Raw genomic sequence first — 26,375 nt, 5'->3', positions numbered from 1 at the left:
ACAAGGGATTTCAAAGCGTATGACCTTGAATGCTTTAAATGAAAGTTGAAAGGGCTTCTCTGTTATTGAAAACTGCTATAATTCAACATATTTTTCATCACTCACAAGTTTTGCTTAAAATAAATAGGCACACTCACATACCTAGATATGATGTTCCTCTTCCTTCGTCGTTAGTTTTGTGACGTTGTAACAGCTGATTTACATTTTGCTCGCACCATTCGAGTCTGTCTTTGACTGTAGTGGAAAAGAGAAATTTATCAACAACTTGTGTAATATTCACACACCACATAACTAAGCATCACAGATCTCCTTTTTAAGTCTCGCTAGAGTCAGCGCGCATGAGCTGCTCTTGTTAGGCCTCGCTAGAGTCAGCGCGCATGCGCTGTCTTGCGGGACAGTTAGTAGCTGCTTTGAAAAATGCTCCAGGCTGGCCACCAGCTTGCTAGAACGCGCATAGGCTCACGAGGTGCACAGCACTTTTTCACGTCGGAGCACACGCGCGCACCACTCGCGTCACCACTCATGTTTAAAAAAAAAAATTATTATTGTTTGAGTGCGCACACACACACAACTCCCGTCCGGGTCGCGCGGCCAATGCTTGTTGTTTCTTAACTTTGTCTAGTATTTATAAGAATAGAAGCAGGAAAGAGGCCCCTCCTAAAGATCGGGTGTCGTGCAGCAACCCTGCTCGCAACGTAAACATGAAAACTATGCACCGCTATGTATCTTTAAAACTGAAAGATCGAGCAACGTCACATAGGAATGTTGTTACGGTACCCGCACATTAACAGAGACATGGTACATAAAGTACCTTTGAGAGCACGCGCTGTGCCGCAGAACATCAGTGTTTGCGTATCTTTAAAAGACCCTGTTATCCTACAGAGAAGTAGTGATGTAACAGTTTCAGGCGCTGCGAGTTGTGACGCCACGCCAGTTCTCAAAACTGCCAGAATAGCGCAAGTGACGTCACATGTCTTTTCACAGCACCGGGGTGAAAGACGCATCAATTTATCTTCCACCAACAATGATGATTCCAAATCTCACGTCATCATATTGTTGCTACCCTGGTGTCATTGTATTAAGTGATTTCAGAAGCCAATGAAATTCACATTCCGCCATGTTTTTTTTATAGTACATTCGGTTGATTTGATTTTATTAGAGTGCAGGTTTTTTTTGTGGATAGATAACACGTGTACAATTGAAAGGCGCTGCAAATCTTGACAGTTGTATACATGTAAACAAGGAGTCGCTCAGTTAGTGCTTGCTGTCAGTTACTTTCAAAGGCTGCTTCTAATGGGAGTAACAAAGCAATGCTGGCCTGCTGTGTGAAAGGAGTCTGAGGCCCTAGACACCTCTCACATCGCATGAGCTCAAGCCCATGGCTAGAAATATATGTTTGGGGGCTTGGCCCCAAGTAATGACCTGACATTGAAGAAGAGCTTTAGGGGGTAGGCTCTTCCTAATATTTATAGGAAAAAAGGTATAATAGAGACAGACGCCTTGAAAGCACAAAATACCAGTGTAATCTTAAGGATTTTGGAGTCCACGGGCAAACCATATTTTTAGGGCTCCTATACAGAATAACTTTGAATTTTATTACACATTTTCTGCTAATTCAAGCCTGCATTAAAACAATCAGTGCTAAATTATGTTACTCTTTAACAGGTCATACAAAAACAGGTGACATATGTCTTGCCTGTGAAGCCAAAAATCCTTAAGATGACACAGAATAGACAGACACACTCAGAGGTAGAGGTGGATGGATAGAGAGAGCGGTTTACATAGAAAAATAGAATAGGCAGAGGCAAATAGAAAGATGGTTCACTTTCATAGGGGGCCATTGGAAGGAGGGGGCCCTGCGCAATTGCCCACTTTGCCTATGACTTAAAACGCCTCTGCGCAGTACTTTTTCTTTTTAAATAATTGGTACCAATATGTAAACCAGACAGTTTAGCTTTCAAGGCAGACATAAAAATCATAAAAGTTCACTAGTGCTTTGTGGAGACACTTGTGAGGGCTCAATTAAGAGCCTATTATTTCCTACATCAGAAACCCTGGCTCACACAATATTGAGTCCAAAGAGATGAGGGTTGATGTGTTGACGCTCAAGGAGTTATCTTGAAATGAAATCAGTCTTTAACGCAAGACACTCCCCTTTAGCAGCCTTTCAGTTCAATAGAAGTCTAGTTAGGGCAATTCAGATTCATAAAGCTGATATTTAGAGTATGTGCAGACCTCTGCAACAGGCACATTAACCCATCAAACCATCTTAACATGATTGGAATATGACTTCTGTACACAAAATAAATCTGTGGGGCAAGTATATTAACCCACCAGACTATATTCCACAACAGGCCAACCCGTTTTTTAGTATTCCATTGTTTTTGTGCATGTAACTTCAAGTACATCTGAAAATAGCTTGAGGTATGTGTGTAAGGCATTCTCAAGCTGTGAACTTGCCTTCCATTTACACCAGGGGAACATCACACCAAGGTGGCATACAATTTCACAAGTAAATTTGACTGGAACAAGTAGTGCACATTTGAGTATGAGGATGCTTCAGACATTGGGAGACACTTACCTGAGGACGTCTTTGTTGCCGCTGATATCGCCAGTCCCAGCAGTGCCGCAGTTGGTCTCCCTCTGCTGCCGCAGCTCCCTTCCACCAGAGCGCGGCCGCATTGAGGGGGGACCACAAGTGCCGGGAGCCTTTGTGGCCGGAAGCCGCCACCGCATATTCCGCGCCAGAAGGCGCATAAATTTGCTGACATCCCCTGTGAAGCGGGGGTGCTTCAGACATTGGGGACACTTCCCTGAGGTCGTCTTTGTTGCTGCTGATCCCGCCAGTCCCCGCAGTGCCGCAGTTGATCTCCCTCTGCCGCCGCAGCTCCCATCCACCAGAGCGCGGCCGCAGTGAGGGGGGGACCACAAGTGCCGGGAGCCTTTTGTGGCCGGAAGCCGCCACCGCGTATTCCACGCCAGGAGGCGCATACATCTGCGGACATCCTCCGCGTTGCGGTATCACGCGCTGGTCGCACCGGGTTAAGCCCCGGACAAGGGCGGGACCGTCTGAGGCCATTGTAGGCCGGAGGAGGCCGGGCTGGGCCACCCCCCATAACGTGTCCTCAATTCAAACGAGAGACTTTGCCTGTGAACTGGACTGTGAACTCTGCATCTTGATCCAACTGCAGGTATTTGCTTTGCTTTCACAAATTCAACTTACAAACAGTGACTATGGCACAACAAACTGGGTGGGAGAGGAAGATAGTGCCGAATACCATAGGGGGCAGTATTACTGGGACACTAGACAACTTTATCACCAGAGCAGCTGTTGTCTTAGAACGTGAGATAGCCCTTACAGAGAAACAGCTATATTTGGAATCCCTTGGCTCGAAGCGGTCATCATTGGGTAACATCAAGAATGTTGTAACCCCAGAACAACTTGGTAGCCTGAGGCATAGCGGGGCTAGTTCGCTAGAAGTGTGCACAGGATTAGCTGGGTGTAACACCATCTCCTCTGGGAACACTACTTTAGGCAGTAGTATATCATCTGCAGAGAGTGGGCCCGCTGAAATAAGCTCAATCAAGGACCTAGTTGACCCCACACCACAAATTCGAGTAACACGTTCCAAACAACCTGGGAAAAGAAAGAGGGGTGGGGGAAGACAAAAGGGCCGATGCCCAAAGGTAATTAAAACATCTAACATCGTGGCAAATTTAACTTCCCAAGTTAATCCCTCTTCATCTATTGCCCTCAATACTACGCAGAGCATACCCAAAATGACCAGCCATCCAAATGCCCTAAATCAGCATTACATATTCCTGATGGCCTCGTCGCACAAGTGGAACAGATACTTAAGTCATTTATGCTTCCACTGATAGAGAGCTTGAAGGTAATAAATGAGAACTTGGGAAAACTGCAAAAGGCCACCTCGGAAAACACACATACACCAGCAAGTCTGTCAGCCTGCATGCGAATTAGCAGCACTGTCACACGTCCCAAAAAAAACTCAGAGCCCAATAAATGTTTACTAACGATGTCACGTTTAATACCTACTACTGTAGCTGAGGAGCATCACAACCCAACTAATAGGGAGCACAACACAGAGGCTGAAAGAATTAAAATCATGGGAATTACGGAAAATGAATGCGCGGAGGGGGTAAACAGGAAAGACAGGAAAAACAGCACTGTACCATTAACACAGGTAGAGGGAAGTCTGAACTTAGAAAAGACAACTAGAAGTGTGGGAAACCTTCCTGTTATCGACCTACCCCCACAATCTACCCCATTGGTGATAGTACTGGGTAATGTACCACCTCTCCTTGAGGAAGTCAAAGAGGAGTACAGTCAACTTAAAAATAAAGTAACTCATTGGCTGTCCCGCAACACTGTAGAAGGACAAATGGCTGTGTATGATGTTATCATGGTTCGCAGAGTGTCCTGGCTGGGTAGTTCTAGAAAAGTTAGAAGGGGAGATTGTATAGTGATAAACTTTAACAGCCCCGCTCCAGTAGAAAAGATATTCAGAGAAGTGGAGATGGGAAAAGTTTCTAAGGGCCAAGGTATAGCGATACTGCCACTGGGCTTCTTTTACAGGAGGGAGACCCCAGGTTGGCTCGATAACTGGAATATGGGTCAACAAGATAGGCCACCCTACCCCAGAGATCAACCAAGGCTGGACCCTTCATTTTTGAGACCAAATGGGGTACACAATTGGGGTGGAAATGGCTATTTCCTGTTTCTAGTGGGCGCAAACAAATATGCTGTTCTCTCTGGTCTTAATGACTGTGACTGACTGCGTGGGAAACATACCATATCAGTCACCAGAGATAGCAGTAGCATACCCTCTGATTGGCATCTTCGAGACGATCGCCCAGCATCGGAGTCTCTGTCTGTGGAGCTATTCCCGGAAACCCCCGTTCCTTCCCCGGGAGCAGGGACTTGGGAAGTTAACCCCCCTGTAGAAATAATGGCTATTTCCCCTGGGGAGCAACAAATGATACTTTAGGTCCAAACGATCATAACGTATTCTCATGGAATATTGCGGGGTTGGTGGGCGAAAGTCTCAGACCCCGTTTGGGTACAGTTTGTCAGCCACTTCTCGATAATATGTCTTCAAGAGACGTGGCTTGTTAACTGTAATCTCTCGTTGGTGGGGTATAGAGCGTTTTTTGTCCCAGCAACTCCATCAAATAGTGGTAGAGCAAAGGGAGGTTTGGTAATCTTTACATCTTTGGCCTTGAGATGTAACATCAAGGTTGTCCCTATTGTAAACAGAAATACAGGCCATCTCCCTGGGGAAAAAAACAATAGTTTTTATGTGATAAACTTTTATAACGCCACCCATAAAGAAGAGAGTTGTGGGATTACCGAGCTGAATAATTTTGGCAGGTGATTGATAAACTGATGCCCAATGCCAGAGGAGGTAATCAGCAAACAATATTAAATCGTCTAGAATGCGAATGGATTTACCTGTGTAAAACAATAGAGAAAGGACTCAACTCCCTCGATGAATGGAATATGTGCACCTGAGTTGGACTCAATGGACACTACTATGCAACACTGTAATGTGAACCCATTGAAGCAATGTACACATACTATTGTACAATTACTTGCCAATGTGAAAAGTTTGTTCCACAAAACGAATACTGTTCTCAATACTGTGATTAATCTGTATTTATAACTTTTGTTCACTCCAATTTATTTATTTTTATTTCCTTGTTAACTCGTCCCTCGATAATCTCTGTGTTTAGATTGCTTAAAGAATTGCGCGATCTTCCATTCCACGCATACACCAAGCCACAACACTATTTAGAAGCGCATGCCCAGAGCAACCCTTTCCGCGCATGCTCAATCGAGACACGCTTCCGTGTCTGCGCGCGCACTGCCCCGGCACGCTCTTAATGGAGTCAGGACGCTCACCTAAGTTGTGAGCTGCCAGAAAGAGGTACTCGGACCCCCGGCTTGCCGCACCGACCTGCTAAAAACTAAGTAAGTGAATCTTCCCCCCCGTGGCCTTCTTTCGCCATGCTGGCGTTTTTAGAATCGTATTTAACGCGCCTTGACCGGTAACGCTCTTTTAGTTACAGGCGGACCCTTCTACAAAAGCGACGAATGCGCTGTCTGAATCCTCAGTAATTTCGTAAGTGCTTCGTCGATACAGTGGCCATTACCACCACCATCCCTACCTTAACCTAACCATTTACTGACCAGCAATATTTTTCAGTTGCAGATAAACCTTACCTACCATAGCGACGAATGCGCCTTGGCATCGATATTGATTATGTTTTAACCTAATTTTTCTGTAAGTAAGCCCCCCACCCCACAACCCCCCCTTCTCTCTTTTTTTAAAAATCGTAGTATGACTATTAACACTCAAAAATCCTAATAACTTTTATTCCTCTCATTCCATAAGCTCAAGTAATTTCCCCAAATTGAAGCAAACAGCCACCACCTGAATCCCCAGTTAAAGCCTGGAATCTAACCGAATTTTATGTGAGTCTTTGACTAATAAACAAGTTATGGTTAGCCCTTAGTCCCCCCTTTTTTGCTAATACCTAGTAACTGGTTACTGCTACTGAGCCAAACCTTTGCTTATTTAATCACCCACAGATCCCATGAAAAGCTGCGACATCCGCCCAGCTGTATTGTGCGAATGAACATCCTTGCCCTCTCCATAGGCAAGGTATATAATGATTTTTTAGATTATAGCAGTCAACCTTTTTTTGCATGCGCGCACCACCAAGCTTAAAAAAGCGCAGCGCACCTGGGTGTGATTAGCTCATCTGCCCCCTAACTATTACATTTCCGAAAAATTGCATGCATAGTAAATTCAATATGTGCATGTTTGGGAATTCATTTCTACTCTTATTTTTAATTTTATTCTCTCCGGGAGCACCAAAACAATGTCAGATCTAAACATGTAGGAACACTAAGTACATATAAGAAAGAGAGTATAATTGAATTTTCTGTAGTTTCAGGAGGCTCAACTGTCCTGATGAAGATCTAAAATAATATAGATCGAAACGCCGTCGACCTACCCAAGGAAATTTCACTTGTACCATTGTATATAATTGTTGTGTGTGTTTATCCTTGTTGTGTGTGACAGTTCGTTCACTTTGATCACCTATGTCACGTCCTGCACCGTAATATTCACTTGAGCACCTGAAATACAGTGTATATATATATATATTTAATTTTGTGTCTTGCTATGAGAAAAGAGTAACAAATAAAAAACTCAAATTTTATCCTACTACCAATGCTCCCTAGCGACGTATTAAATACTCGCTAATACCCTTGTTTTCCTTTAAGGACCACATAAGGCCTACTCCGAACCATTGTTCTATAAAATTATCATTCTACCCCAGGTTCTACTGTATGGGGTTTCCCTTGTATATAATAAACATTGTATGCGCAGTGGCTACACTGCAAGGGTATCACTCACTGAGTGGTTTTTTCTTTCCTTTATATAATAAAACCAAAAATACCTAGTCCCCTCCTAGATAATGTCTACAAACACAGCTGGTACATACACAGAAGAATATATTGCCTCAAAACTCACAGGTCCATCACTGTTTAAAGGTCCTGTAACCAACCCTAGGGCCCCCACAGACACAGCCAGTGAGAAACTAGCTCAACTAGAACATTTAAGGAAGAAACATATACGCACGGAACTCCATGCCCGTATGTTAACAGACTACCTAAGAGCAGAAGTTATCCCAATAGGGCTTCAGCGACGTAACGTACCAGCCATTTTTATCCAAGATCCCAAATTCAAATTAGGATTCTCACACATAGGAACAACGTGCTCACGCCATTGGATGGTGCTAGGCATTGACACCGCCCTTGAGCATAGCAAAAAAGAGCTAGAGGAAATTGCAGCTTTGGAACAAGCAATTCGAGACCTAGACTGTTTGGCTGACGCCAAATCAGCTTTAGAGAAAATAGACCGCACTATTAAGGATTTTGAGAGCTTCGAACACCACAAAAAAACAACTAAAGTCTCAAAGGACATCAATCAATATAACAAAGAAAAAACCTACCCATACCTTAGGGAAGATTTTTTCACTGCAGGCCCCCCAGACCAGCAAAAAGTTCCTACCGGTTCGTGGGGCAGGTTTAGAAACCGTGCACCAGTGACTTTTTCAGAGTCTTCAGCAGAATCAGAAGACTCAGAGGGCGCAGAAGGACCTGGTACCTCCGCTGGCACAAACCCCCATTTTTTAGGGAGAGGCCAGGTGAGGCCCCCAGACCCTCCCAGGGGGAGAGGGAGAGGGAGGACACGACCCAAACCCAGGTACAATTTCCCCCCGGGGGAACGCCAAACCAGGAACAGGTTCTACCAATGGGGCTACCAGTACTAGAAAGGGAAACAGAAATGAATACCAACACAGAAACAATACCGATATTCAATCTGTCCCAACACCAGCTCAATTCTACTGATATAGCCCTTTTAAGTAGAGGTCTCTCATTTGTGATAGCCGAAAAACCTAACTGGTTTAATATCCAAGCAGAAATTATGCAGTTTTTCAGAAAAGTAAGACTCCAGACTTTCTTTAAAAATCGAGATGGTCACAATAGGAATGACATGACAGGTCTACGCCCACCGTCCACTTTTCGTCCATCTAGTGGAACCATGCCACCAGAAGTAATCACTTTTGAACACCTAGTGCTACGTGATCTGGACAAAATAAAGGAGAACTATAGATTTACACCCTACAACATCAGTAAGGAAGAAAGGAACAGTCTGAATTCCCTTAAACAGAATCAAGACATCGTCATAAAACCATGTGACAAGGGCGGCGGTATAGCCATTCAAGACCGCGCCACTTATGACAACGAAATTTTTCGTCAGATCAACAATAAAGATCACTACGAGCAACTAAGAGGCAACCCCATTAAAAATATTAGTGAGACAATCCTTAATGTCACCCAAGAAGCACTTGAATCAGGTTTTCTGAGTAAGAACGAATTCCTATTCCTTAACAATAAGAACCCACGTACCCCTGTGCTTTACACACTGCCTAAAGTCCACAAGGATTCTGAACATCCCCCTGGGAGACCAATACTTTCAGGCTGCGGTTCTATTGTAGAACCCTTGGGTAAATATATTGATTTTTTCATTCGAGACATGGTCCAAGACACTATAACGTATGTTAAAGATACCACACACCTGATCAATCTCATCGAGGCACACTCATTCGACCCAGACAATGAAATCCTAGTGACTCTAGACATAGAGTCACTTTATACCAACATTCCCCAAGAAAAAGGCATCAACGTAATTAAAAAACACCTAGATAACCGCCCGGCTCCACACCAAGTCCCCACGGAATTCATAATCAAGCTTCTGGAAATAGCCTTGACCAAGAACTACTTCCTATTTAAAGACACATTTTACAGACAGTGTAAGGGCACCTCCATGGGAGCTGTTTTTGCTCCCAACTTTGCGATTCTTTTCGTTGATGACTTAGAAACTAACATTATCCTTAACAACACAAACCCATTCCGCAATCAAATAAAATCTTGGCATCGATACATCGATGACGTCCTCATGATCTGGAGGGGCACAGAAGAGTCACTAAATGATTTTTGTATTTGGCTGAATACCAACCAAACTGACCTCAAATTCACCTACTCATATAATAGACACCAAATTGACTACCTTGATGTAACCATTAAATGTGAAGAAAACCAACTGTACACCACATTGTTCCGAAAACCTACGGAACGCAATACCCTCCTGCAATACCATAGTGCACACCCCAGGGCTCTGAGGGATGGATTGCCCTATGGACAATTCTTGAGAATCAGGAGAAATTGTAAATACAAAGCAGACTTCTTCACTGAAGCGGAGATCCTCTGTAAAAAATTAACTACGAGGGGCTATCCACGCAAACTAGTAAGAAGGGCTATGAAAAGGGCCTGGTACACACACAGAGAATGTTTACTTGAACCTCAGCCAAAGAAAATCTCATCTAAGATCACATGTGTCACCACCTTTAACACGGCCAGCAACAAACTCACTAAAATGATTAAAAAACATTGGAATGTACTGGATCCCTTAGAATTGAATACAGGACTCCCTCTGTTTTCTTTCAAACGTGGTCGCAATCTAAAAGACCATCTGGTAAGAGCAGCCACCAACCCAACAGCTAATAATACAATTGAAACTAGGTTAAATCTTCCACCAGTACTAGGACATTCCAAGTGTAATAAGTGCATGGCATGCGAATTCACCACCAACACTAAAGTATTCGAGTATGGATGTATTAGGCACAATCTCAAATTTTTCACAAACTGCAATTCTAAGAATGTGATTTACTGTATTGAATGCCCATGCAAACTATTGTACATCGGACAAACTACCCAACAGATAAAAACCAGGATATCCCAACACAGAAGCAGGATCCGATGTAAAGTTACAACAGCCCCACTAGTGGAACACTACCTTGAACTAGGACACTCGGAAAATGAAATGAAGTGGCAGGTGATTGATAAACTGATGCCCAATGCCAGAGGAGGTAATCAGCAAACAATATTAAATCGTCTAGAATGCAAATGGATTTACCTGTGTAAAACAATAGAGAAAGGACTCAACTCCCTCGATGAATGGAATATGTGCACCTGAGTTGGACTCAATGGACACTACTATGCAACACTGTAACGTGAACCCATTGAAGCAATGTACACATACTATTGTACAATTACTTGCCAATGTGAAAAGTTTGTTCCACAAAACGAATACTGTTCTCAATACTGTGATTAATCTGTATTTATAACTTTTGTTCACTCCAATTTATTTATTTTTATTTCCTTGTTAACTCGTCCCTCGATAATCTCTGTGTTTAGATTGCTTAAAGAATTGCGCGATCTTCCATTCCACGCATACACCAAGCCACAACACTATTTAGAAGCGCATGCCCAGAGCAACCCTTTCCGCGCATGCTCAATCGAGACACGCTTCCGTGTCTGCGCGCGCACTGCCCCGGCACGCTCTTAATGGAGTCAGGACGCTCACCTAAGTTGTGAGCTGCCAGAAAGAGGTACTCGGACCCCCGGCTTGCCGCACCGACCTGCTAAAAACTAAGTAAGTGAATCTTCCCCCCCATGGCCTTCTTTCGCCATGCTGGCGTTTTTAGAATCGTATTTAACGCGCCTTGACCGGTAACGCTCTTTTAGTTACAGGCGGACCCTTCTACAAAAGCGACGAATGCGCTGTCTGAATCCTCAGTAATTTCGTAAGTGCTTCGTCGATACAGTGGCCATTACCACCACCATCCCTACCTTAACCTAACCATTTACTGACCAGCAATATTTTTCAGTTGCAGATAAACCTTACCTACCATAGCGACGAATGCGCCTTGGCATCGATATTGATTATGTTTTAACCTAATTTTTCTGTAAGTAAGCCCCCCACCCCACAACCCCCCCTTCTCTCTTTTTTTAAAAATCGTAGTATGACTATTAACACTCAAAAATCCTAATAACTTTTATTCCTCTCATTCCATAAGCTCAAGTAATTTCCCCAAATTGAAGCAAACAGCCACCACCTGAATCCCCAGTTAAAGCCTGGAATCTAACCGAATTTTATGTGAGTCTTTGACTAATAAACAAGTTATGGTTAGCCCTTAGTCCCCCCTTTTTTGCTAATACCTAGTAACTGGTTACAGCTACTGAGCCAAACCTTTGCTTATTTAATCACCCACAGATCCCATGAAAAGCTGCGACATCCGCCCAGCTGTATTGTGCGAATGAACATCCTTGCCCTCTCCATAGGCAAGGTATATAATGATTTTTTAGATTATAGCAGTCAACCTTTTTTTGCATGCGCGCACCACCAAGCTTAAAAAAGCGCAGCGCACCTGGGTGTGATTAGCTCATCTGCCCCCTAACTATTACATTTCCGAAAAATTGCATGCATAGTAAATTCAATATGTGCATGTTTGGGAAATCATTTCTACTCTTATTTTTAATTTTATTCTCTCCGGGAGCACCAAAACAATGTCAGATCTAAACATGTAGGAACACTAAGTACATATAAGAAAGAGAGTATAATTGAATTTTCTGTAGTTTCAGGAGGCTCAACTGTCCTGATGAAGATCTAAAATAATATAGATCGAAACGCCGTCGACCTACCCAAGGAAATTTCACTTGTACCATTGTATATAATTGTTGTGTGTGTTTATCCTTGTTGTGTGTGACAGTTCGTTCACTTTGATCACCTATGTCACGTCCTGCACCGTAATATTCACTTGAGCACCTGAAATACAGTGTATATATATATATATTTAATTTTGTGTCTTGCTATGAGAAAAGAGTAACAAATAAAAAACTCAAATTTTATCCTACTACCAATGCTCCCTAGCGACTTATTAAATACTCGCTAATACCCTTGTTTTCCTTTAAGGACCACATAAGGCCTACTCCGAACCATTGTTCTATAAAATTATCATTCTACCCCAGGTTCTACTGTATGGGGTTTCCCTTGTATATAATAAACACACGAATAATTTTGTTGAACAGTGCTGTGGCTTTTCTAGAAGTAACCTGATCATTGTAGGAGTCTTTAACATGCGCCCATGTGGTGATCCTAAATCTAATGACATAGGGACACTGGGTTGCCCGTTGATTTCGGGACTTCATTTTGAGCACTCTAAACAGGGTAATGCTCATATGATTAACAAGTTCAATTTGTCCTCCGCAATGAGTTACACTTCTCCGCTTAGTAAGCAAGGGGAACCGACCTATAAAGGCAGAGGAGGTGGATCCTTTATAGATCACATATTGCTCTCCAGAACCATCCTATCTCTTCTTCAGGGTTTTTTAATAGTACCAAGTGCATACAGTGATCATAACCCGGTCTGTGTCACTATAGGTGGGAGCATTATGAAGAAAAAGGGTCTAGTAAGGGTACTAATACTCTGCAACTAATCGATGGTGGGCGGCGGTTAAAATGGAACAATGTAATTCCGTCCCTTTTTCATGAAAGACTCAAAGATGTTTGCGCGGCAGAAATATCTTGTTGCCTCCACGACGAATCATCGGCTACCGGAATTCTTAAAGCCTTTGAAGGGATTGCTTCCAAAGTGGGGGATATGTTATCTGCCCCAGGGAAACTCAGGGTGTTTAGTGGTCCCAAATGGTTCTGTCCCCTATGTTCTAAAGCCGCAAAAGATCTTAAGGCGGGACTGAAAGAAACACCCAGGGTCAGAACCCAGATAGGTAGACTCCGGAAAAATTATAAAAAAGTGTTGGCCATTCGAAAAAGGGAAATGAAAGAAGCAATCTGGAGGGAGCTCCTAGATCCACTGGCTCTATCTAGCAGCTCCAGATTCTGTAACATCATTAATAGGTCGCCTTTTTTAGTGGAAGGGGCAAAAGATGTGGGCACCAACATAACGGAGGACGAATGGGTGTCCCATTTTGTCAACATTTTTAAAAGTACATCAATCCCACTGTACTTGCCGGATACGTCATCGGGCAAGGAAGGATGTAGTTGTGTTCTCTGTTAACGAAATGGAGGAGGGTATTAACAAACTTACAAACAAGAAGGCCCCAGGCCTGGACGGTATCCCTCTGGACCTTTTTAAATCAAATCCCTCCCTTTGGGCCTCGATCTTGGCCGCAGTGGGTAATGCCGCGGCTAAAGAAGGATGCCCAACATCTTGGGGAATCTCAACAATTGTGCCAGTATTTAAAAAGTATTTAAAAAGGGAGATCGCAATAGCACCATGAATTATAGGCCAATCTCCCTGCTTGACTCCATTGTAAAGGTTATAGGGGGAGCCATTTTGAAGAGATTTATTGCTTGGGCGGAGGAGAATAAGATCATCTCAGATATCCAGTATGGGTTCCGCCCAGGCTACTCGACTATGGCACAATGCCTAAATCTCTACCTGGTCCTAGGAAAGTACACCATCGCTCGCTCAGGAACTATCTACATGGCCTTCATGGATCTTTCGTCCGCTTTTGACTGCGTCAACCAGGGAAAGCTGTGGCAGTCCATGAGGACTATGGGAGTGGAGCCCAATTTGGTGGACTTTCCAATGGAACTGCATAGAGATACCAAGGCAAACATCAGATACACCATAGACCTCAAGGTTAATAGGAATTTTTTAGCACTGAAAGGGGTGTGCATCAAGGGTGTTTATTGGCACCTTTCCTTTTTAATCTTTATATCAATGACCTAGAGGGATCACTGTTAGAAACTGGGGCTGACTACCCGTATGTGGGCCGGCGGGGCCTGCCCGTCTTGCTATATGCAGACGACACAGTCCTCCTGGCACGTACCCCGAAAGGGTTACAAACGCTACTTGATGCTTTCCATGGGTTTATGGCAAAATGAGATCTGTCCATAAATAACTCCAAATCCTATGTGATGCAGGTAGGGTTGCGCCCAAAACGATAGTATCCTTTTCATGGTGAATGGCGATAGAGTGCCAATATGCACAACCTTTTCATATCTGGGTGTCCTTTTAGAAGACCGGCTTAACTGGGTCGCTCTCCATAAAAAGAAAAGCGGAGAGGTCACCAGGGCTAACGCTGCGCTATTTGGCTTTGCAGCCAAAATGGGCAACCGCCCTGTGGCTGCAATGTTAAAAATCTATTGAGCTAGAAATATATCTATAGCCAGCAACGGGAGTGACCTATGGGGATATTCCGGACTTGAGGGTCTACAGGTGACGGAAAACAATTTTTTTAAACAGCCAATGAGGACTGCGAACATAATAGTACACGAAGAAACCGGTACGCCTTATTTAAGTGACATCTTGGCTCTGCGTCTCTTAACTTTCTGGCTACAATGTTGGCTTAATAAACACCGTGATCTCACACAGAAACTTCATGAGCCTAGATCATATGATTAACATTCCATGGATGAAACATTAAAGATGTGTTTTAGCGAGCTGGGATGCTTGGACCTGTTTTTAACACCGGTTTGTATTATTAAAGAAGATGTAGCACTTGTAAAACACTCCTTTATCCTACGAAAAATAATGGAAAGAGAGGAGAAAGAACTGCTGAAACCAAGTTTTCATAAATATATGATGTTCAAAACATCAATAGACTTGGAACCATATTTATCTTGGCCGTTACCAGCCTACGAGAGATTTTTACTAATCAGGTTTAGAATGGACCTCTTCCATCTCTTACTGGCTGTTCCTAGGGGATGTCATAAAGGGAAAGTGCTAGCACCCTGTGGCTGCGAAAACCTGTCTCCACAGGACCTGCTGCACTTCATGTTTTTTTGCAAATTTTATGAAACGCCCGGGATCCTTTATTTAAAAACTCTTTTAAAAAAGTTAAATTTTGTGCAAGTACGTCCCGCTCTCTATTACCTGCAACTGTTAAAACCTGAATGTATTCCTTTTGTGGCCGGTTTTCTGAAACGTTCTCTGAAGTATAGAAAATGTCTGGAACTCTAAATGAAATGGTCAAAGTAGTTTATGATTTTATTAACTCGTTCTATTTATTGGATCTCTTATGATGCCCTCCCCATCGCGTTAACATTGAAGTTATATCATCACTACTGTTTTAGAAATCGGGAACGTGTACATCTAATGTGTTTGTACATTGTGTATTTTAACTTGTGACTTTATTGTATTTTGAAACTTGCAACTTTTATGGTTTCATATCAAGTAAACCGAATAAAGTACATTGAATTGAATTGAATTGAGTATGAGGATGCCCTGGAATGTTTTGAACACATAAGTTCAGAGTTGGTCAGGGAATGAAAATAGGCCTAGCCCAAAAAGAAAAGTGTCTACTGTTAATTAATTAGATACCTAAAAAAGTGGAAAATGTTTGCAAATTGAGACACTTTTGAACTTGTAAAGAAACTTTATAAGTGTTTTGCTATCAGTGGAAGACTTCATTAATTTGACCTTGCTGCAGACAATATTTGTTTCAATATCAGGGAAATCTACTGTAAAAACCGACCCAGAAGACTCTAAAGGACCCATAAACATGCAAAAACAAGCATTGGCATAGCCAATAGGTCTCGTCTTTGGACAATAAAAGTGTTTAGCCATGCAACAGTTTATGTTGTTGCACCAAAGATATTGTGCTGAATAACCAAACACTCATAAGGTCCCAAAGGTGAGACCTATCGGCTATGCCAATGCGTGTTAAATCAAGAAAGAGCTTCTACCGATATTGGAATTTGCTGATAAACAGGGTGAACTGGCCTACAGAGTATTTATTCTGGCAGCTCCAGCAGGAGTGGTCTTCAGAACTTTCAGGTTTTCTGCTGGCTCTTGTGTGATATTTAAATGATTTCAGTGTGCTTGTGTGTGACATTTTAGAATCAATCATATTTTATTGCATGGTAGAGAATCATTAAACACAGCTTAGCTTCCTACATCAAGGCGCCGGCAGAGCGTAATCTTATGGTCAATACACAGCGTTTAGGTCTACATCTCAGAGGGCGACCACAGCGTAAAGATAAGGCACCTGTCTAAGATACCACTTTTATAGGACAAAAGAATCACAGAAATAGACAAACAACTAAACCCTCCAACCCCCAAGCCCCCCCACCCCTCTCCGCATCAGTTCTTAACCATCATTTGTACCTTTCCCTAAAAGCCGGCCCCAGGCTAGTGTCGTTCAGACTAAGTTTTGGTGGCCCCTGATGGTTCCAGAAGAATGAGTTGTAGGATTTGCAGGTATTTCGGGCACGTAACTTCTCTTCCCATCAATGCTGAGCAAGAGGTGCTCCATTGCCGAAAGGTGCCAGAGCCTCTGCATCCAATCTCGAGGGTCAGGGGTTGTCGAGGAACCACCAGTGCACCAGTAGAACCTGCCTCACCGCAAGCAATGCTAGGGCTAATTGCTTAAACCTCAGCGACCGTAAAGGGAAGGACTTAGAATGGGGGAGTCCCAATATCGTGTGTTCAGGTGCTCGGGGAATGTAATCTGTAATGTTATGTTATGTTATGTTAATTTCGATTTATATAGCGCCAAATCATCGACAGGTCTCTTAGTGCTTGCTTTGGGAACCCGTCCGGGCTTTCCCTGCGAGATAACCCCTACTGGGCATCCCCAAGGTGAAGACCAGGCATCCCATCACGGTAGGGACGTAGTGGAGATTAAGCAAGCTATTGCCCAGAGTTGCAGAGTGTGAACCCATGATTCGAGTAGGCACCGAGGCGAGAATTATCGAGTCTGTGGACATTTTGAGCTCAAGACCCTGCCGTGTAGGGAATTGAACCCTGGTCCCAGGTCTGACCTCTGCATCAGGGTCTGCCTCCTCTAACCAGTGAGCCACACTTCTCCGCAGAGAATGCAGCATCGAGGACCGTTGTCCAATACAGTACATTGAGGCCACTGATTAGGGCGGCGCGCGCGGCGGGGATTGACTCTCTCCCACCGCATCATACCGCACCGTAACTGGGAGTTTACCGGCACCGAAGACTGCGCGAAACCACTTGGCATAGGGATCAAGGAATGATTTATGTGCCATGGTGATTTTCGGACAAACGGGCGTGTACGATAAAAAAACGACGACGCTCTGTGCTCGGCACTGATGTGTCAGGTCGTAGGTTTGGAACCTCCCCCCGCCTCGCTTCTGAGGTGGAGACAGGCAGCCGTGGAGCTACGGTGTGGCTTCAGGGCGGCGGCTCGCGGGCTTCTGAGAGCAGGAGGTGAGAGAGGAGAAGGACGGGTGAGGGTACACCCGATTTTAGCAAGTACCCGCTCGAGACAAATGGGACTAACGGAGTCTGAGGCTACAGGAGGAAAGCCCAAGCAGAGAGAAAAAGCGACCGAGATTGCCTGTGGATCCCACGCAGCGTCCAGCAACAATGTACTCTGCAGTAAGGAGGGGGGGCGGGCTGGTGACCTAAAGGATTTGGAGAGTTGTGAGGCAGCAGAGTGTCTGAAGCCCCCAAAAGTTGCCAACAGCACATTAGGGAGAAGAGGAGCTAAGGGTAGAATGTGGGGGAAGGCTTCCCGAAATATCCCCCGCATGGGGAGGCAAGGGGATGGCTGTAAGATACCCCCCCACTGTATCACAGATGGTGGCGCGGACGGAGGAAGTGTGGCAGAAGTAGAGGGGGAGGCCGGGACTGAGGCGGAGGCTGAGGTTGCGGTAGCGGCTGGTAACATCAGTGATAGACCAGGGGTGAAGCAAGGGACTCTTTTCAGTGGGGGAGAATCACACCCTAAAGCCAGTTCCGGTTCACAGTCAAAGGTAAAAAGTAAATCTAACCGGTCTATTGGCAGTGTTACGCTTATTACACCATCGCTGCGATCCAACTTCAAAGCGCTGCCCCAAGTACTGGATATCACACAAAGCACAGACGGCACCCCTCTGGGAATCATGAATTAGGATACAATTGCTCCGGTGGTCACAGCGACCGACTCTATTAGCCCAGCTGTCACAACACTGACCCTAGAACCAAAATTAGCAGTAGAGCTCGGGGAGCCTAACCCCAGTGAGGAGGTCATTGAGGGGGCCACGGGAGACCAGAGGGTCGGTGAGATGGGCGGAGAAAAGGGGGGTGGTGGCCCACTGGAGGTACTGTTGTATACCATGAGAGACGAGATAAGGAACGGTTTTGCAGAATCCAAGACAAACCAGAACGAGATCAGGGCAGTCTGTGATACTCTTGAGAGAAAGGTGGATGGGCTTTTTGAAAGAACAGAGAGTCTGGAAGGCACAGTTGGGGAACTAAAAGCGAGTCTGGAGTCAGCAGAGACTAAGATCCAATTCCTAAGGAGAGAGGGGGATGTGATGAAGTAAAGGGTTGAATCCCTGGAGAACTATTCCAGAAGGAATAACCTCTGACTCTTGAAGGTTCCGAAGGGGAAGGAGGGTGGAGACATCAAGGCTTATGTGGTGGCATTACTAAAGAACGCTCTCAACCTGGAGGAAACGGTGGAAACTTTGGAGAGAGATATCCAGAGAATCCACAGAGATTCCTTCCGCCTCAACCCCGGGAGAGTGAAACCTAGAAAGATCTTGCTGAATTTCTTAACATATAAACTTAAGGAGAAAATCATCAACCTGGCACTGAAGGCTAAGTCGCTAAAGGCCCCCGACTTCTCGTTCGAGGTTAGGTCCGATCTTTTCAAAACCACCTTAGACAGACAGTGAGAGCTCGGACAAAAAATGGAGACGTTTAGGGCTGCGAGGGCGACGGTACAGATGAGGTTTCCCGCTTTTCAGAGGGTGATGTACAATAATAAAATATATAACATCCGCTCCCCTCTGGAAGCCGATGAACTAATAGCATCTATCACGGCGCACTCACACTCACAGGGGGGTTCTAAGGTTCCAAAGTGACCAGGGTATCATGCCGCTTTTGTTCTTGAGGTTACCTGGGACCCAAGGAGGTAGATCTCCCCACATATTGAGTATAGATCTTTCCCTTCCAGGGAGGCATCTGAAGGTTAGCCGCATATATACTCTTGAAAACAGAGTAAATAACGGGAAAGATTAAATCTAAATAAGGATAACCTAAGTGGCTTAAATAAGGGAAAACAAAAAACATAGATAAAAAGACTTAAACATAGGTGTAATTCAAAGGCGAGGGGAGAAAGAAATGGAATGAAGGGGAAGGAGAAGGAAAGGGAAAGGGAAAAAATAAATAAATAAAAAATAATAATAAATAAATTAAAAATAAGGGTTTCCTTCTTTAATAAAAGTAGAACAAGGGAAAAGGAAAAAAAAAAACAACAATAAGAAATATAAAAAGGGGTGAGACACGAAATATATTTCCCTCTTGCCTTCCTCAAGCCCTTTCCACGTTTTGGGAGACAGTAACTCTTAATATGCTTGTATTTTAACCGGTTTTTGTACACAGTTGTGGTGGGGTGGGAGGGGGGGTCAGTCCAACGACACAAACCTGGGTACCCATCTGGCCAGTGTAAATGAGGTAGGGTTTTCTAGGGGAGGAGGGAGGGGGAGGGGCACGGAGGGGAGGGGGAAGAGTTAAAATGTCCTTATAAACCTGTCCTCGTCAACTTTACTTTTAGCAATGACCTTTCTAAACGTCACCTGAGCAATCTCCACCAGGTCAAGGGTTTTTTCTTCTTACATTCAAGAGGTCTTAATTTCATTGGCGGGTGGATGGGTGGGAGTAGGAAAGGGGTATGACCGTGGTTCAATTTTTATCCTGGAATGTCAATGGCCTGCGTGTGAGGGGAAGGTGGCATAGAATCTTACAGTACCTGAGAGATTCCCCGCGCAGGTCATCGTCATACAGGAGACATATTTGCTTAAGCATGAGGTGAATGAAATGTTGAAAAAGCAGAGGTGGGTGGACAAATTCATCTGTACGAACCACAATGCCAATATTCCAGGGATCCTCGTCATTTTTAAGAGGCTAGCTAAGGCACAGATCAAGGATTACGACGAGGATTTCAGTGGGAGATGTCTTTTGACTAGAATAGTCTTAGACGGCCACCCATGTACTTTAGTGGGCTACTATGGCCCGAACCACTACGACCCATCCTATTTAAACAAGATTCAGAGTTCCTTGATCACCTCTCATGACCCGATAATTTGGGCTGGAGATTTTAATATAGTTTTGAACCCCAGGCTTGACAAATCCCCAAACTCAAGAGCTTTGATGCCTTCCAAATCAAGGCTTATCCTTTTATCAATAATGTCAACCTTGGGTTTAGCGGATGTATGGAGGGAGAGGGCGGGCAGCTCACTGGGGGTCTCTTTTCAGAATTTCAAGTACAAACATAAGTCGAGGATTGACTATGCTCTCTTCAGCTATAATCTCAGAGAGACATTGAAGGAGTTGGTTTACCTCCCCTCCCACTTATCTGATCACTCAGCTATCCTCTTTACTCTGACACATTCCCAACAGATCAGACATAACTCTTGGTCTTTTGACCGGACGATCCTGCTTGAGGAGGTAGAGAAGAGCTTTCTGCTAGCTGAGTCTACTTCACTCCTGGAAACCAATCTAAACTCGGCTAGCATAGCAACGGTGTGGGATGCTCTCAAAGCTTATTTAAGAGGGTGCATAACCAACAGAGCCTCCCATAGAGGGAAGGTATACATGGAGGAAATCAAAAATCTAGAGCAGGAACTGCGTACTATAGATCAGAGGTGTGGCCCTGCTGGAGGATCCACAGAAGATCAAGAGAATCGGGCCAAACTAAAAAAAAATCTGGAAAGTGTATTACAGGGAAGGGTCGCAAAGAGGTGGGAGGCGAGTAAACTCTCAAATTTTGAATATGGAGAGGCGGCAGGTAAGGTTCTAGCCTGGAAAATTAAAATGGACCAAGCTAAAAAACACATCAGGGAAATAAGACAGGAAGGAGAATCAATAGCCCGGACCTCTAACTCGGAAATTGGAAGCGCTTTCCAGGAGTTCTTCCAGACCATCTATAGGGAGGAGATCACGGACGACCCCACGGCTAGGGACTCCTGGTCAGGAAAGGTTCAACTGCCTATGCTAACAAGTGATCAGAGCAACCGCCTTGACAAGGAAATTTCGGAAGCTGGAGTCAGTAAGGCTATTGGGCAACTGAAGCGAATTAAAGCGGCAGGCCCAGACGGCTTACCAGGGGAGTTGTCCCGGTAATAGGTCCTGCCATAGTTCCAACGCTGACTGCCCTCTTCAACTGAATCTTCTTAAATGGCTCAATACCACCTGAGTCATGGGGTGAGGCGACCATAGTGCTAATCCCTAAACCTGGCAAGGACCCGACGGACTGTGGGTCTTACCGGCCGATCTCGCTCCTAAATAATGACTATAAGATCTTTGCAGCCATTCTGTCGGCATGAATGGGGAGCGAGATCGGCTCAATAATCCATCAAGACCAGAAGGGATTTATAAGGGGGCGTCAGCTGGCAGACCTAACTCATGACCTGGTCGGGCCTATAGACATTGCCTCCACTTTTTCTCTCCCCTTGGCCACTTTTACCCTGGACGCTACTAAAGCGTTCGATAGGGTCAATTGGCCCTATCTGGCCGCAGTAATGAGAAAGTTTCAGCTGGGGGCCAACTTCTGTCGAACAATCGATCTTTTGTATAGGGACCCCAGGGCCAAACTGTTGGTCAATGGTACTCTAACAGGGCTCTTTAAAACAATGAGGGGAACCAGGTAGGGCTGCCCGCTTTCCCCCTTCCTATTCAATTTATATATTGAACCCTTTGCGCAAACTTTGAGAGAGGAGCACAACATCCCTTCTTTCGAGTTTGGAGGATGGGTTAAGCGGGTAGGACTGTACGCAGACGACATCCTTATCCATACCTCTGACCTTGTGCAAGCTTTTCCCACAATTGTTAAAAGTGCGGAAGAATTCGGGCAGATCTCTGGCTATGAGATCAATGCTGGGAAAACCGAGATAATGATATGGAACATTTGTAACACACAGCTGGCAACAACTCCTTCAACGCGCTATCTGGGAATAAAGATCACTCAGGAAATCGGTAACACTGCACAGATCAACTTGGATCAGGTCCTCCGGGAATGTTGGGCGCTTTTAAATCCTTGGACTTTTCTCCCATTGACCAGACTTAGGAGAATAAGCTTAATAAAAATGTCCATTCTCCCTAAGTTTACGTTTATTTTTAACACCATTCCACTAGCCTTTGACTCCAAACAACTCCAAAAATGCCAACAGGAAATTAATTCATTTGTCTGAAATTATAAGGCAACCAGGCTGGCCTGGAAGAAACTGAGAAGGAGGAGGGAAAAGGAAGGGCTTGCCCTACCAGATTTACAATAATACGCGTGGGCGTTTCGGCTGTCGCATTCTAGGATGCTGCTGAAATCCCCATCTAACTCATCCATTGGGAAAATGTTCAAGGCTATGCTGAATGGGGTAGACCTGCCACTTGATGGTTTTTTATTCAAATTTGGGGAGCAGAAGTTCTTCAAAAAGGTGAGGTTAAAGTTCCTACATTCATTCATCATCAAAATCTTCATTTCGGCTAGGTTGCCATAAAAGATAATACACAGCGGTGATACAGATAAAACAAACAATTGCATCTTGAACAATTAATCAAAAATAAATTTGTTATAAAAAACAGTAGCCTACATATATATACATACATGCATACACACATACATATCATCATGCAAGAAGCTAGAATTAGTCCATTGGAACATTAAAATTATTAAAAGGTAGTTACAAGTTGATGATGTTTAAAATTATTCAGTTAGTCTACAGTCATGGGTAACACATGTCTTCTCTTCAGCCAGAAGGTTTCCAGGTATTTGGCTACCGCAAAGACTATCATGCTAGAAAGGTCCGTTTTGAGAACCCTGTATGCCTGCAGGCAGTGAGGAAAGCCGAGATTTTTACAGACCGGAACTATCCACTTCCTTCTCGCCTGCCCGTAAGTTTGGCAGAAAAACAGTATGTGCAACTCGGTTTCCTGATCATGGTTGCACCCGGGGCAGTGACTCAGGGAGGGGCCAGTCCACTTGCTAGTGAAGGCTCGGATTGGTAGACTTCCGTACCTCCACTGTAGGTACAGTTTCCTAGTATTAGATGGAAATATAACATCTAGGATTCCCTCCAGCTTATAAGTGTCCTTGGTCTTTAGGAAGGAGTCAGTCAGAATACCTGACTGTATGCCCTGTCTCTGTTCCACAATTTTGCTTTCTCAGTAAAGTAAAAGTAACTGTCTCCTTGAAACCGGGGAGCAGGTTGTCGCAGGGTCAAATGACCAGTTAGATAGTCCCAAACCATGAACTCATTTTTTTATGTGCTGGAACCAGGAGATATTCCCTGCGATCGGATAGTTCACGATTTCCTGGAGCTCAGACCTATAGCTTACCAACTCCGGAGTGGTCCAGACTCTGCGCCAGAAGATTAGGGGCCTAACTCCCAGATCTTCATCAAGTGGCCTTAATCCCAAATCAAGCCTCATCGGTAAAAGGGGGTACTAGGGGGGAGAGATAAAAGCTGCCTGATAAATTTGTTCTCCGTTACCACTAGCTCGCGAGTACACGTGTGGCCCCATAGTTCACTACCATACATGACCGCTCCCCTAGCCTGCACTGTAGATCTCTAGCGGCGGACCAATTGTCTTGATGGAGGATTTGTTTTTATGTATGAGGGCTATAACTCCTCCCGCCATTTGGGCCAATTTGATTTGTGATTTTGTTTGGTGATGTCACCAAGACATATGCTCATTTAAAGTCACCCCTAGGTATTCGTAGGTTCGGACCCTCTCCAGCCTATTTCCACCAATGCATGGGTTAGGGCGTGTTTTTGATGGGGGATTGAAGATCATATATTTGGTCTTGAGGGCATTCATCTCAAGACCATAGATTCCACAGAATTCCTCGAAACCCTTGAGGACTCGTTGGATCCCCATGGGTGTCTTAGACAGAAGCAGGGTGTCATCAGCGAACATAATCGCCGGCACCCTGCTTCCTGCGAGTCTGGGGACATCACCATCCTCTACCCCATTTAAGTGAGAGATTACCCCGTTGACATAGAGGCAGAACAGGGTCGGTGCTAACACACAACCCTGTCTTACCCCCCTGTCAATGGGGAATCTGTGAGATAGAGAACCATCTCGACCGCATCTAACCTGCGCATAGTTATTTGTATGAAGGTGGATGATCATATTTAGGAGATGTTGTGGTACCGCCATGTTGGACAGAACAGACCAAAGTTTTCTATGGGGTACGAGATCAAATGCCGCCCGTAGATCTACGAAAACGGTATAGAGGATGCCACCCTCCATATTTACCGTTTTCTAATATAGAAGAGCAAAGCAGAAAATTTGGTCTATAGTCCTTTCTGAACCCCGCTTGGTAAGGGCTCAGGACTGAGTGTTCAAGCATCCACTCTAATAGGCGGTCCAGGATGAGCCTTGCAAAGACCTTTTGGGGAACATCTATGAGGCTAATAGGCCTGTAGTTGGCTGGGAGCAGAGGAGAGCCTTTCTTGAAGATCGGTACAATCTCTGCCCCCAGCCAAGTACTAGGTACCTTCATCCCACCCAAGATTGAGTTAAAGAGGACCTGTAAATATGGAGCCCATACAGTTGGTTCATGCTTGAACAAGTCTCCAGGGAGCCTGTCCAAGCCTGGAGCTTTCTCCGCTCTTAATTTATCAATTACAGCGCAAACCTCCACAACAGTAAATTCCTCCTGGGCCAATTCGAAGCTAAGGCCCCTCACCGGATTGCATGTATCATCTGGCTGGTCTATATTAGCCAGCGAATATAGGGTGCGGAAGTGAGTCTCCCAGACACTAGGAGCAATGTTAGCTTCTACTGCTGGTGCTGGGTCCACAGAACCATTTTTGACGATCTGCCAGAATTTCCGGGCATCTCTAAAGTTAAGAGCACCCACCATTTCAGTCCAATTTTCGTTATCCCGCTCAGTCTTGACAATCTGAATTTGGTGTCTATATTCTATCCTTTTTGCCCTAATCAACACGGTGCTAGCCCTTTGCTTCATAGCCTCAAGGAGTTCGGCTTTAGCCTTCCTGCAGGCTGTGTTATACCATGAGGCTTTTATTGATTTGCTAAGCCTTTTTGTTACTCGCGGGTTCAACACTTCTGCTATTGCGTTGGTGAGCTCCAAATGGAGATCACCAAGTGCATTGTGTTTCTCCGCAGACGGGCTTAATAAAATGAGCTCTGCTACACTTTCAAGGACCAGTAGGATTTTGGCATAAAGCCGGGAAATAGATGCTGGGTTCCCTATGACTTTTGCCCATCTTATTCTGCGTCTATCGCTAGAAACGATCACACTATGGTCCGGGGGGGTATTAAGCATCTGGTTGTCAATGATAGTACCAGGAACCTGGAAATTCAGGATCAATGCATTGTGATCGCTTTCATCACGTGGGGTTCCCTGAAAACTCCTTACCATAGCCCAGTTATGGATTTTCCCAAAAATGTAGTCTATGCGTGACTCAGACTCTGGTTTGTTATAGGTGTGTTTCGGGGGGATGTCCCCGCTGACCCGCCCATTGCAGGCCCTTATAGAGTTATTGAGAGTCAGGGCCATAATTTGGGTAGCGAACGGTGTCCAGGACTTAACTGGAGAACCCCCAACAGATGGTATGTCCCATTGATCATCCTCCTCCAGTGTGGTACCTTCCAGGAAGGATGGCAGTGGCTCGAATTGACAATTAAAGTCACCCCCTACCAGATGGATGTATGACGTTACAACGCATACTTTTTCAACGCACACCATTACAACGCATTTTTTACAACTCAGGATCCTTTACAACGAAAGCCTTTACAACGCATGACATTACATAGCAGATGCTATTACAACGCATGCCATTACAACGTAAGTCTAGGTAAGTATTTTATTTTTTTAACAAATGTAATCAATAAATATTTACTTAATTTTATTTATTAAATATTTTTTATTAATATAATTGTTAATATATTTATATATTTTTAAAAAATAGTGTAGGTGTTTAAAA

The 26,375-nt window shown here is 44.4% G+C and overlaps 1 protein-coding gene across 1 annotated transcript in view; it reads right to left on the bottom strand.

The window, feature by feature from the left end:
- The window catches only part of LOC147685060 (uncharacterized), a 75,831-nt gene extending 49,883 nt beyond the window's left edge, over positions 1 to 25,948 (bottom strand). The window contains exons 1-3 of the mRNA XM_086939753.1: positions 25,112 to 25,948; positions 22,684 to 22,960; positions 142 to 234 (exon numbers count right to left, since the gene is read on the bottom strand). Of these exons, the coding sequence (XP_086795879.1) occupies positions 142 to 234; positions 22,684 to 22,960; positions 25,112 to 25,948 (1,207 nt within the window). The remainder of the gene's footprint in view (positions 1 to 141; positions 235 to 22,683; positions 22,961 to 25,111) is intronic.
- Positions 25,949 to 26,375: the final 427 nt, after the last annotated feature.

This window comes from Lissotriton vulgaris, chromosome 10, assembly GCF_964263255.1.
Source record: "Lissotriton vulgaris chromosome 10, aLisVul1.2, whole genome shotgun sequence".
Lineage (NCBI taxonomy): Eukaryota > Metazoa > Chordata > Amphibia > Caudata > Salamandridae > Lissotriton > Lissotriton vulgaris.
The sequence above is the reverse complement of the archived record's forward strand: the minus strand, read 5'-3'. Positions and strand labels throughout refer to the sequence as shown.